Below are 13,844 nucleotides of genomic sequence, written 5' to 3'. Positions count from 1 at the left end.
TCAACCTCATAAAATAAAACTCACCAATGCAAGAGGCCGAGAAGATTTTTTAAGCCCCGCAGAGTGCATGCCTACTGGTCACCAGTGGCCAAGCAGTTGCAGGGAGTGACAGCAATAGCAATGAAGAGGACACCTCAGGTGTGCTTACTGGGCATTGTTGAACGACCAGGAAGGGATACAATGCAATGGAAGTTCCTTCAACTGGCATTAGTATTGGCCAAGAGAACTGTGGCCACATGATGACATAGTACAAGAGCCCCTTCGATCACACTATGGTATAAAGATATCACTGAATGGGGACTTGCAGAGGAGAAGCATAAAACTTAAAAGAAGTTTGGCCCACATTGCTGGAGGATATGCAGATGGGGACGAATGAGGGTAGAGAGCAAGGGTTGCTCTCTTAAGGTACTGAAGGTTCTGACATACAGAGGTTGCAGTCCGAGGACTATTGTGGGGGAAATTCTGAGGAATCTTTGGGGAGTGGACAGGTGGGGAGATGGGCCTGAATTGCATTTTCTCTGTAGCTCTAATGTACACAAGGTTGTCAACGAACTATGCAAATGCTGGAGCTCTTGCCGGGGGAGGGGGTGAGACTGAGTGGTGGAATGGGAAGTTTGAGACCCTACAGCTATAATGGAACTGGTAATGAAGCATACAAATAAACTGTAACATTATTTAATTGCTAAATTTTTTTGAATTGGTTGCACTGGAATTGTGTAGTTGAGCTTTGTTGCTCTATGTAACCATGGCAAAAGGCTCACTATGGAAAGTTACTAGTAAAAAGATTTGTTTTTTTAAACAAATATTTTAAGCTTAAAACAAAACCACTCATAGCCAAGCTTAAACTCTAGGCTTAGGTCTCCGTAAGACTTTCCAGTGCTAAAGCGAAAGTCCAGGCAAAGTACCACAGTGACGGGTTACCAATAGTTGGATAGAATCCAGGAAACCAATTAGTGGCTGAACACAATACTTTAAGCTGATGAAGCATGCCTGCTTCCTACTTAATTATTACTTGTGCGTGGTGCTGCACTGTTTGTGTTGTATGGTGGGATAAAGAGCTTAGGTGGAAGACTCAATCCAGTCCCAACAGAACAATGTGCAAGCCTGGGATGCACACAGACATTTGATTTAATTTTTATTTTTTAAAATTTTACTAGGTTGTGTGCACGCGCTTACAAAAATGTCGATTTATAATTAAAAAAAAAAAATTGAAAAAGAAAAAGAAAAAACTTCAAGGGGGCTTAGAAACCTCCCTCTCACTTACCTGAACTTACCTGAACTTACCACTAGCTTGGCCCAACATCACTCTAATTTACCTGCTTCTGATTGGCAAGTACTTAGTCTGCTTCACTTGCTGCTCTATTCTGTGTAGTCCATGCATTGTTGCCTCGTGACCAAGTATTCCTTCCGGTCGCTTTTCATTAGATACTGGCCAGTGTCCTTCCTCTGGCTATGGCTATGACCCTTAATAAAATTCATTTTTCTCCGCCAAATGCAGTCTTCTTTCTTCGCTTCCTCTGGCTACGATGCTGAAGGTACTTCTTTTTTTCTTTCTGCATGCTGCCTTCTTTCTTCGCTGCCATCTTCTTTCTTCTGCGCAGCATGCCTACCATACTTTGTTCATATTATGGGGTGGGCCTTTCTACAAGAGAACTGTGGGCCTTATAACAAGGCTTCATATACTTTGGAAGACATAGAAATGTGGATGGGCTAGGGAATTGAGGGATTTGGCAGTTAACCGATCTACTTCGGATCTACTAGTGGCCTGAACAACCCCATCGACAAGATATTTTGTCCTGGTGCTTCTCAAACTCCTCGGGGGCTTGGCTGACAACTAAACAATATCATTGACTCCCACTCCATAAATTACGAAATCTCCCTCTCTATAAGACCTCGGAACTCTGGAGAAAACAAATTTCCGTTTATTTCCTCGAAAATAGCATAAAACAGTTCTGGAAAAGAAAACATTTGCTGTTCCTGCTGCTGATCTGGGGAAGGGACAAAATGCACCAGAAGCACAAAAAGGTAGCGGACCAAAAAAATAAAAAATAAAAATCACAACCATGAAGGCATTGAAAACCTTGTAGAAGTTTCTGCTGGTCAAATAAAAACACCAACTGAAGCCAATACCAATCAGAAGACAACAATAACCAGTATGCAAACTAAGATGTACTATAGCGGTTTATTAGATGCCCAGAAAACCATATGCAACCAAATGTGTCCGGAAGAAACCTAAGCTAAATGATTAACTGGGGTAAACAGAAAACATGCTGCCACTTTCTCAACGTTTACGCACACTAGGGAGGCTTGCAAGCACAAGTAGGGGCACGTTATAACCTCATGACACCATCCATGCATAACGCACTCTTGGTTCGCCTTGACTGTTTTCTACACTATTCAGTCTTGTTTTTACGCAGCACAGACCTGCTTTCCAAAGGTACCTCATTGGGTCCGTTTCCTGAGAACAGTTTCTTTGCTGACCTTTTTGTTTTGGGATCCTAATACCATCAGGCATGGGCTTATCAGCCACACACACTGGCACGCACTCCATTTGGAATTCTTTAACAGCTTCCAGCAACGGTGGAACAGCCGGAGCCTATGCACCAGGCATTCGTAAAACATACTGCACACCATGAGAAGGGTCCTATCGCGCATGTGTAGACCTCTTTCAAATGATGACCCTTCCATAAGCAGAACACAACTGTCTTGGTTTATACTTGGCATGACTGTCCTGTTCATGTCCATCTCAAGCATTCCCACAACTCTCCTGGATATGTCCGCGGACTAGGGAAATGTCATTCCAGGGACGGAGGGGAAAAAATGGGTCACAGCCTACCAAGCATGAGACTATTTGGATCAGCCGCCCATGGGCAACTACATGCTGGAAGGGGACAGCACACGCATTGGCAAACCCAATAAGTTTTGCCTTTGTTTTTTCTATTTTATTATCTAACTGGATTATAAAGTATTAGAAAAAAGTTCTTTATTTTAAATCTGATAAACCATTAATAGTTTTATGTTGACTTAATAAACAACAATCACAACAAAACCAACTTAACAGTTACCAAATATAAAACTAACATTATAAACTTTTTCTGCTATTTATATTCCAGTTAGTAAGATAGAATGCAAAAGAAAAAACAAAACAAAGGTGAAACCTATTGGCTTTGCCAAAGCTTGTTTATGGTTATGGTACCCGCACTAAGAAACAAGCAGGCCAGAAGTAGCTCAGTCAGCTTAGTTGTGCTAGTCAAGTGCCACCTTGAATTCTGTACAAACTGGATCTGACTAAGAACATAATTTTCAGAGCTGACACCTAACGGGGCACAAAGAAATGCATACAAAGGCTGGCCAAGGAACTGTGTTCACGGTTTGAATTTAACATCGTGCCCTGGCTGATGGTAATCTGCCAATGGGAACAGGGAATATGCGGCTGAGGCAACAGACTAAAATCAGAAATAGCTACTGTAAAGAAATGGCTCCCTGTTGCAGTTACCCCCCACTTTTTGCCTGATACTGATGCTGGCTTGACTGAGAAGAGTGCTGGGACCCTGCTAACCAGGCCCCAGCACCAGTGTTCCTTCACCTAAAATGTACCATTGTATCCACAATTGGCACACCCTGGCATTCAGATAAGTCCCTTGTAACTGGTACTTCTAGTACCAAGGGCCCTGATGCCAAGGAAGGTCTCTAAGGGCTGCAGCATGTCTTATGCCACCCTAGAGACCCCTCACTCAGCACAGACACACTGCTTACAAGCCTGTGTGTGCTAGTGAGAACAAAATGAGTAAGTCGACATGGCACTCCCCTCAGGGTGCCATGCCAGCCTCTCACTGCCTATGCAGTATAGGTAAGACACCCCTCTAGCAGGCCTTACAGCCCTAAGGCAGGGTGCACTATACCATAGGTGAGGGTACCAGTGCATGAGCATGGTACCCCTACAGTGTCTAAACAAAACCTTAGACATTGTAAGTGCAGGGTAGCCATAAGAGTATATGGTCTGGGAGTCTGTCAAACACGAACTCCACAGCACCATAATGGCTACACTGAAAACTGGGAAGTTTGGTATCAAACTTCTCAGCACAATAAATGCACACTGATGCCAGTGTACATTTTATTGTAAAATACACCACAGAGGGCACCTTAGAGGTGCCCCCTAAAACTTAACCGACTATCTGTGTAGGCTGACTAGTTCCAGCAGCCTGCCACACTAGAGACATGTTGCTGGCCCCATGGGGAGAGTGCCTTTGTCACTCTGAGGCCAGTAACAAAGCCTGCACTGGGTGGAGATGCTAACACCTCCCCCAGGCAGGAATTGTCACACCTGGCGGTGAGCCTCAAAGGCTCACCTCCTTTGTGCCAACCCAGCAGGACACTCCAGCTAGTGGAGTTGCCCGCCCCCTCCGGCCAGGCCCCACTTTTGGCGGCAAGGCCGGAGAAGATAATGAGAAAAACAAGGAGGAGTCACTGACCAGTCAGGACAGCCCCTAAGGTGTCCTGAGCTGAGGTGACTCTAACTTTTAGAAATCCTCCATCTTGCAGATGGAGGATTCCCCCAATAGGGTTAGGATTGTGACACCCTCCCCTTGGGAGGAGGCACAAAGAGGGTGTACCCACCCTCAGGGCTAGTAGCCATTGGCTACTAACCCCCAGACCTAAACACGCCCTTAAATTTAGTATTTAAGGGCTACCCTGAACCCTAGAAAATTAGATTCCTGCAACTACAAGAAGAAGGACTGCCTAGCTGAAAACCCCTGCAGAGGAAGACCAGAAGACGACAACTGCCTTGGCTCCAGAAACTCACCGGCCTGTCTCCTGCCTTCCAAAGATCCTGCTCCAGCGACGCCTTCCAAAGGGACCAGCGACCTCGACATCCTCTGAGGACTGCCCCTGCTTCGAAAAGACAAGAAACTCCCGAGGACAGCGGACCTGCTCCAAGAAAAGCTGCAACTTTGTTTCCAGCAACTTTAAAGAACCCTGCAAGCTCCCCGCAAGAAGCGTGAGACTTGCAACACTGCACCCGGCGACCCCGACTCGGCTGGTGGCGATCCAACACCTCAGGAGGGACCCCAGGACTACTCTGATACTGTGAGTACCAAAACCTGTCCCCCCTGAGCTCCCACAGCGCCGCCTGCAGAGGGAATCCCGAGGCTTCCCCTGACCGCGACTCTTTGAACCTAAAGTCCCGACGCCTGGGAGAGACCCTGCACCCGCAGCCCCCAGGACCTGAAGGACCGGACTTTCACTGGAGAAGTGACCCCCAGGAGTCCCTCTCCCTTGCCCAAGTGGAGGTTTCCCCGAGGAATCCCCCCCTTGCCTGCCTGCAGCGCTGAAGAGATCCCGAGATCTCTCATAGACTAACATTGCGAACCCGACGCTGGTTTCTACACTGCACCCGGCCGCCCCCGCGCCGCTGAGGGTGAAATTTCTGTGTGGGCTTGTGTCCCCCCCGGTGCCCTACAAAACCCCCCTGGTCTGCCCTCCGAAGACGCGGGTACTTACCTGCAAGCAGACCGGAACCGGGGCACCCCCTTCTCTCCATTCTAGCCTATGTGTTTTGGGCACCACTTTGAACTCTGCACCTGACCGGCCCTGAACTGCTGGTGTGGTGACTTTGGGGTTGCTCTGAACCCCCAACGGTGGGCTACCTTGGACCAAGAACTGAGCCCTGTAAGTGTCTTACTTACCTGGTTAACCTAACAAATACTTACCTCCCCTAGGAACTGTGAAAATTGCACTAAGTGTCCACTTTTAAAACAGCTATTTGTCAATAACTTGAAAAGTATACATGCAATTTTGATGATTTGAAGTTCCTAAAGTACTTACCTGCAATACCTTTCGAATGAGATATTACATGTAGAATTTGAACCTGTGGTTCTTAAAATAAACTAAGAAAAGATATTTTTCTATATAAAAACCTATTGGCTGGATTTGTCTCTGAGTGTGTGTACCTCATTTATTGTCTATGTGTATGTACAACAAATGCTTAACACTACTCCTTGGATAAGCCTACTGCTCGACCACACTACCACAAAATAGAGCATTAGTATTATCTCTTTTTGCCACTATCTTACCTCTAAGGGGAACCCTTGGACTCTGTGCATACTATTCCTTACTTTGAAATAGTGCATACAGAGCCAACTTCCTACAGCTACCATTTGATGATTTCAGCGCAGGCTTTGCTGCATGAGCACACACTGCAAACAGCCAATCAAAACACTTTGTTGGTCCTGAATTTTTAAATTTAGCTTCACCAGCAGTCTTGCTTCACATTCTGAGAGCCAAAGTATTGAGGCATTAACTTAGTGCTGCAATTTAAGCAGCTTGGCTCACTTGCCAGACAGGGCCAGGGCATCTGAAGTCTCTAGACCACCCAATACAAAAAGAAAAAAAAGATTGCAACAGCGAATGGATTTTTCAGAGATCTGTTACCATACCATCTATGCTATACAACAGGCCATATCATACAATAATGTACAATGACAAGCCATAATATACAATGCAGATCACCCTCTGTTGTGCAACGTGGCTTAAAAAAAAAATAAAAACCTAATAAAGTCAACAGATTTTCAAGTTGCTGCCATGTGTACAGATAGAGATTTAAAATCTTCTTGTAGTCATTCCTACACATCTGAGACCACAGGGGCATTTAACTAAATACACCACATACTCAGTACTACAGGTAGCGTACGAGCTGAGAACCCAAGGAGAATTTAGGAAAAGTGTGAAGATGCCAAACACTACAATTACCACATGGATCTGAATGAATTGCTGTAGGAAAGTACCATCTTGCTGGCATGTTACCCCCATATTTCACTCTATATATATTGTTTTAATCTATGTGTCACTTGGACCCTGCCAGGCAGGGCCCCAGTGCTCATAGTATGTGCCATGTATGTGTCCCCTGTGTGATGCTTTACTGTCTCACTGAGGCTCTGCTAACCAGAAACCTCAGTGGTTATGCTCTCTCTGCTTTCCACATTTGTCACTAACAGGCTAGTGATTAAATTTACCAATTCACATTGGCATACTGGTACACCCATATAATTCCCTTGTATATGGTACTGAGGTACCCAGGTTATTGGGGTTCCAGGAGATCCCTATGGGCTGCAGCATTTCTTTTGCCACCCATAGGGAGCTCTGACAATTCTTACACAGGCCTGCCAGTGCAGCCTGAGTGAAATAACGTCCACGTTATTTCACAGCCATTTACCACTGCACTTAAGTAACTTATAAGTCACCTATTTGTTTAACCTTCACCTGGTGAAGGTTGGGTGCAAAGTTACTTAGTGTGTGGGCACCCTGGAACTAGCCAAGGTGCCCCCACATCGTTCAGGGGAAATTCCCCGGACTTTGTGAGTGCGGGGACACCATTACATGCGTGCACTACATATAGGTCAATACCTATATGTAGCTTCACAATGGTAACACCGAACATGGCCATGTAACATGTCTAAGATCATGGAATTGTCACCTCAATACCATTCTGGTATTGGGGGGGGACAATTCCATGATCCCCCGGGTCTCTAGCACAGTACCTGGGTACTGCCAAACTGCCTTTCCGGGGTCTCCACTGCAGCTGATGCTGCCAACCCCTCAGACAGGTTTCTGCCTTTCTGGGGTCCAGGCAGCCCTGGCCCAGGAAGGCAGAACAAAGGACTTACCCTCTCTCAGTGGGTTACACCCTCTCCCTTTGGAAATAGGTGTGATGGCTGGGGAGGAGTAACCTCCCCCAGCCTCTGGAAATGCTTTGATGGGCACAGATGGTGCCCATCTCGGCATAAGCCAGTCTACACCGGTTCAGTGATCCCCAGCCCTGCTCTGGGGATAAACAGGACAAAGGAAAGGGGATTGACCACTCCCCTGACCTGCACCTCCCAGGGGAGGTGCCCAGAGCTCCTCCAGTGTGTCCCAGACCTCTGCCATCTTGAAAACAGAGGTGTTGGGGGCACACTGAACTGCTCTGAGTGGCCAGTGCCAGTAGGTGATGTCAGAGGCTCCTTCGGATAGGATCTTACCTCTCTTGGTAGCCAAGCCTCCTTCCTTGGTAGACAAACCTCCTTTTCTGGCTATTTAGGGTCTCTGCTTTGGGGAATTCTTCAGATAACGAATGCAAGAGTTCACCAGAGTTACTCTGCATCTCCTTCTACCAAAGGATCGACCGCTGACTGCTCAGGACTCCTGCAAAACCGCAACAAAGTAGCCAGACTACTACCAGCAACATTGTAGCGCCTCATCCTGCCAGCTTTCTTGACTGTTTCCTGGTGGTGCATGCTCTGGGGGTAGCCTGCCTTCACCCTGCACCAGAAGCTCCGAAGAAATCTCCCGTGGGTCGACGGAATCTTCCCCCTGCAACCGCAGGCAACAAAAGACTGCATCACTGGTCCTCTGGGTCCCCTCTCATCCTGACGAGCATGGTCCCTGGAACTCAGCAACTCTGTCCATGTGACTCCCACAGTCCAGTGACTCATCAGTCCAAGTTTGGTGGATGTAAGTCCTTGTCTCCCCAAGCTAGACTGCATTGCTGGGTACCGCGTGATTTGCAGCTGCTCCGGCTCCTGTGCACTCTTCCAGGATTTCCTTCGTGTACAGCCAAGCTTGGGTCCCCGGCACTCCTTCCTGCAGTGCACAACCTTCTGAGTTGTCCTCCGGCATTTTGGGACTCCCTTTTGTGACTTTGCGTTGACTCCTGTTCACTTTCCTTCCAAGTGCCTGTTCAGGTACTTTTGCGGGTGCTGCCTGATTCTGTGAGGGCTCCCTGAGTTGCTGGGTGCCCCCTCTGTCTCCTAATCCAAGTGGCGACATCCTGGTCCCTCCTGGGCCACAGCACCACTCAAAAACCTCTACCACGACCCTTGCAGCTAGCAAGGCTTGTTTGTGGTCTTTCTGCGTGGGAACACCTCTGCAAGGTTCATCGTGATGTGGGACATCCATCCTCCAAAGGAGAAGTTCCTAGTCCTCCTCTTTCTTGCAGAACTCCAAGCTTCTTCCAACCGGTGGCAGCTTCCTTGCACCCTCAGCTGGCATTTCCTGGGCTCCTGCCCACTCTGGACAATGTCGCGAATATTGGACTTGGTCCCTTTGTCTTACAGGTACTCCGGTCCGGAAATCCACTATTGCATTGCTGGTGTTTGTTCTTCCTGCAGAATCCCCCTATGACGACTTCTGTGCTCTCTGGGGGTAGTAGGTGCACTTTACACCTACCTTTCAGGGTCTTGGGGTGGGCTATTTTTCTAACCCTCACTGTTTTCTTACAGTCCCAGCGACCTTCTACAAGCTCACATAGGTCTGGGGTCCATTTGTGGTTCACATTCCACTTTTGGAGTATATGGTTTGTGTTGCTCCTATAGTTATCTGTTCCTATTGAAATCTGTTGTAATTCTACACTGTTTGCATTACTTTTCTTGCTATTACTTACCTAAGTTTGGTTTGTGTACATATATCTTGTGTATATAACTTATCCTCATACTGAGGGTACTAACTGAGATACTTTTGGCATATTGTCATAAAAATAAAGTACCTTTATTTATAGTACTTCTGTGTATTGTGTTTTCTTATGAAATTGTGCATATGACACCAGTGGTATAGTAGGAGCTTTACATGTCTCCTAGTTCAGCCTAAGCTGCTTTGCCATAGCTACCTTCTATCAGTCTAAGCTGCTAGAAACACCTCTTCTACACTAATAAGGGATAACTGGACCTGGCACAAGGTACAAGTACGTCTGGTACCCACTACAAGCCAGGCCAGCCTCCTACAATAGCTATTTTGTATTATGCAAACAACTGCATAAAAAGGAAGCACCACGTTGCTATGAGCCACAGGTAGTGGCTTTTACCAGGCAGCAAACAGCACAAGAGAGCCAAGAGCAGGCAGTATGGCTTTATAGGATATACAGTGATACTCAATTGACAGAGAAATATTTGGGGAGCTCTGAAAACCACAAAGGTGATAATTATGAGCTTAAGAACACTTATGGAGTATTAGGTGTTGAAGATAAATATTAGGTATTGACTAGACTAATTGAAGAGAGAATGCAAGAAGGGGAAATACAAATGCTTGGGGTTTTCCTATTTTTTTTGTTTTATATGAGGACTGATCAAAATGCAATATTTATTGCAATCAGAGTAATATGCACAATTTGAGGACACACATTACGTAACAAGTATGTTGCAAAATATCAACAACGTTGTCTACTATTCTTAGGGATCAGGATGGTGATCAAAGTCTATATATAATACTGCCCCTTCAGATGAGTTACTCTGACAGGGTTATCTCGGCTCCTAAGCAATAGGAACTTGATTAACATTGAACCCTATGGTTACTGTTGTCCCAGGGAGAACCTTGCACTGGGCAAAAACCAAAGCGATTTCAAAGTCATTTCAAATGCCGGGACTAATGGGCTTCTTAATTGCTTTTGGTGGTAATGGGCTCAGAAAGCACCACTGCACATCTGCCACAAAAACCAACAAAAAGGATATTCTAAGATGTGTGGTCAATTCACCACAAACAAGATGATTAAGGTATTTTTGAATGAATCTCTGCCACTGGCAATTGTTCAGGCAGCATTACAGTTAGTTTTTCACAAACCCAAGTGACATTATTTCAAGTATTCCTTACATCACCTTGTTTGCTGCAAATCGAAAAGACCACACATTCAGGTAAGTAATTCTTCGGAGTATTCAACTGACATCCCTAGGTGTTGGTGGGCACAGACACAGGAGTCATAACCCTAAAGTCACTGGTTTAAGCGTTGGGGACAGCGACGAAATGGGGTGCCAGCACCCTCTCTGTGTACATATTTGATTGGGAAAGTCCAGAAGGCCCATATCGGAGAATCTAAAAGTTACGCTAGATTTTTTTTTAGGCAGAGGTAAATCCAGGAGTTTTGGGACCAAAATTGGCACCAGAAAGCACAAAAACCAGCAGCCTACTAGATTGTGGGTTGCCAACGCGGTTAAAACATCAACATCCCAGAACCTTAAAGACTAAGAAGATTAAATAATAGGTGTGGAGCTGAACTCTAAATTACTCAATATTACAGAACAGGAGGAAACAAGTACAGGTAACCGCAAGTACTCAGCAGATTAGACAATGAAGCAGGTCTCCCCTTCATATACTGGTGAGGATGGACCCAGAAACCAAATCTGGGGTTCTTCTCTTGGGCAGCAGGTTCAGGTAACATCAGGGCCAGTAGGCAGTCTGTCACAAAGCTATCCTCCACATAGCGCTTCCCATCAGCTGGTTTCTGCTCTTAGCTGTGGGGCACAAGCTGCTTCGTTTAGTCACAGTCCACTTTCTCACAAAAGAAAATAGTTTTCTTCTCCACACTAAACAATTTTAACATTTATTAGACTTGGGACCATTCTGAAAGTGGAAGCGGTGATACATTGAGAACAGCTAGTTATTTATTTATGGAACATTAGGACCAGCTGACAAAGAGAAAACGTGCAACAAAAAAAAACACAACACAACAAAAAAAAAGGCCAACCACACATCCTGTTAGAGCATTCCATTTTGATGCCCTTAACTTAAAAAAAAAAATATAATAATAATAAATAAGTAGCCCACCCAACAGCCTAACTTTAAATATTAGTCAAAAGATATTAGTCAAAAGATATATATATATATATATCTTTTTATTTTTTTTAAATATTTTTTCCACAGAGCTCTATACTTAAAGGGGCAATTAAAATGTAAAGTTTTCTACAGCAATTGTCAAAACAACCCCACCCCTGCATCACATATTATAGCTTACCACAACAGCTGTTAAAAAGTGCAGCATTCTGGAATTGTTATACACTCCTTCAAACACCTACAGAAAAGAGCACCTGTGAGTTGCATAATAACCAATTTACTACTGGCAAATTCTGCAATTTAGATCAACAATATCCTGAAGAATGAAGGACTGTTCTATCCTGACATCCACCCACAGGTAATCGCCAAACCAAAATGTGGTTTACATATGCAGTACCTCCAGATGGAGCACACTTCACCCCATCTTAGCCCACTCATACCTTAAGTAAATAACTCACTGGTGACACTATCCCACCCAAACGTCAACCTACCAGACAAAGCCATCCCCAACTCAAACGAACCTCATCCAAGAATGCTATTGTGTAATCTGTTTTTTGACATGGACATATATTTTTGTCCAAGTCACATTCAAGACAGCCTATTTCATACAACACTGCACAACCAAGCCCATAAAGCAGGTCAATAAATTAGCCCATTAAAGGAGCTTGAGCGACACCTGTATCTACCCAGGTACTCAATACCCTTCTCTCCAGAGGAACCCATGCACACGCAGAGTGCGCAGTAAGCCAGTGCACAGTAAGAAAAGGTGTGCACCATTTGGGAAAACAGAATAACACACAGACCAGTGAAAGATAATAGAATAGGGTCACTGCAACAATCTCTCTCAAGTGTCTCCTAACAATGTTAATGGCTGAACATTAGTTGCCTTATTCCCAGTCCAGAATTGGGTTCCCAGCACTCTGGCACCCACATTCAACCAATCGCACACCAAGTTAACAAAGAATGACAGATGAGAAATTGGAAACACTAAAGCTCAGATGTATCTAAACATAATGTTCATCACATAATTAGCACCAACACATTCGGTCAATCCCTACAGCAATGTTCTGTGACCCGAGTAAAATACTTTTTGCCTTCCCCCATCATTCAGCCACATTCCAACACTCCAAACCCTTCACAACAACTTTCAGTAGAAATAGAACAGTTTACGTACCGGAGTCTGAAGAGGTGTCTTGATAGTGCCACGGCCCCTGAAAAATGAACAGTTGAATAAACAAGCATTCTGCTATTATCTTGAGCAATTAAAACTTAATGAACAAGCTGGAAGGGCAGCGGGACAAAGCATGCATTGCTGGCCATGTAATGTTGTGATTTTCCCTCCACCACCAATGTCGCCATTGACAATACCTACCCTACTGTGTTTTATGTGTATGTGCCATGATACCACTAAAAAGCTCTAATTGTAAAAAACTTAATGAACAGCTGCATTAAATGTACCAGCTTCTCTGTTATTTGGCTTAAAACTAAAACAAAAAAATTGGCACAGAGAAACTATTACACAGTGCATTAACAGAAACAATTTGCCATAAATCAAAGCAGAAATAGTCTATACACCCACAGCATGCAAGTAGTTGTGTTTAAGCTAAGACTAAGGCTAGTACTAGATGGACCCTTGATCTACATTTTCTCTGGGATTGGACTAGTCAGAGGCTACTGTGAAGGAGACCTGTGTATAATGCCGTTTTATCACTGGTGAACCAAAGCCATGATTTTATCACACTTCAACCAAATTCCCAGAACAGCCCCCTCAGGCACTAAACTAGCTAGTATGGTTGAGCAATTACTACTTTCTTTAGAATGCAGGATGGGTTAGAAGAACGAGTTACTTACCTTCGGTAACGACTTTTCTGGTGGATACATTAGCTACCTGTGGATTCCTCACCTCATGAATACTCCCATGGCGCCAGCATTCTACGGAAATCTTCTTACTAGTCTCTGCACGTCGACGAGGACGTCACTGTCTCGCACGCGACGCCGTCTGACGTCATACAGGCAATAAGAGGTCCTCGACGACGTGCGGACGTCAGTACCAATCATTTTTTACGTGCATGAGAACAACCAGGCAATGCAATGAAAGAACAAAGCAACATCCATTATATTGTAAAAATACACCACATTGTATGAATAACTGTAAATCTTTTTTATGTACATATATATATATATATATATATATATATAAAACTCTTTCTTTTAAAAATATATACACACACCAAGTATATACATAAAGATATATACACATATACCCATAT

The 13,844-nt window shown here is 44.7% G+C and overlaps 1 protein-coding gene across 5 annotated transcripts in view; it reads right to left on the bottom strand.

Annotated features, from left to right (window-relative positions):
• The window catches only part of ATXN2L (ataxin 2 like), a 531,841-nt gene that overhangs the window by 472,203 nt on the left and 45,794 nt on the right, over window positions 1-13,844 (bottom strand). For all 5 annotated transcript variants that reach the window (XM_069243921.1, XM_069243920.1, XM_069243923.1 and 2 more), the window contains exons 2-3: window positions 12,749-12,785; window positions 11,756-11,812 (exon numbers count right to left, since the gene is read on the bottom strand). In XM_069243921.1, the coding sequence (XP_069100022.1) occupies window positions 11,756-11,812; window positions 12,749-12,785 (94 nt within the window). The remainder of the gene's footprint in view (window positions 1-11,755; window positions 11,813-12,748; window positions 12,786-13,844) is intronic.

The sequence above is a fragment of the Pleurodeles waltl genome, chromosome 7 (genome assembly GCF_031143425.1).
Source record: "Pleurodeles waltl isolate 20211129_DDA chromosome 7, aPleWal1.hap1.20221129, whole genome shotgun sequence".
Lineage (NCBI taxonomy): Eukaryota > Metazoa > Chordata > Amphibia > Caudata > Salamandridae > Pleurodeles > Pleurodeles waltl.
Note: the sequence above shows the minus strand (reverse complement) of the source record. Positions and strands in the feature narration are given on the sequence as shown.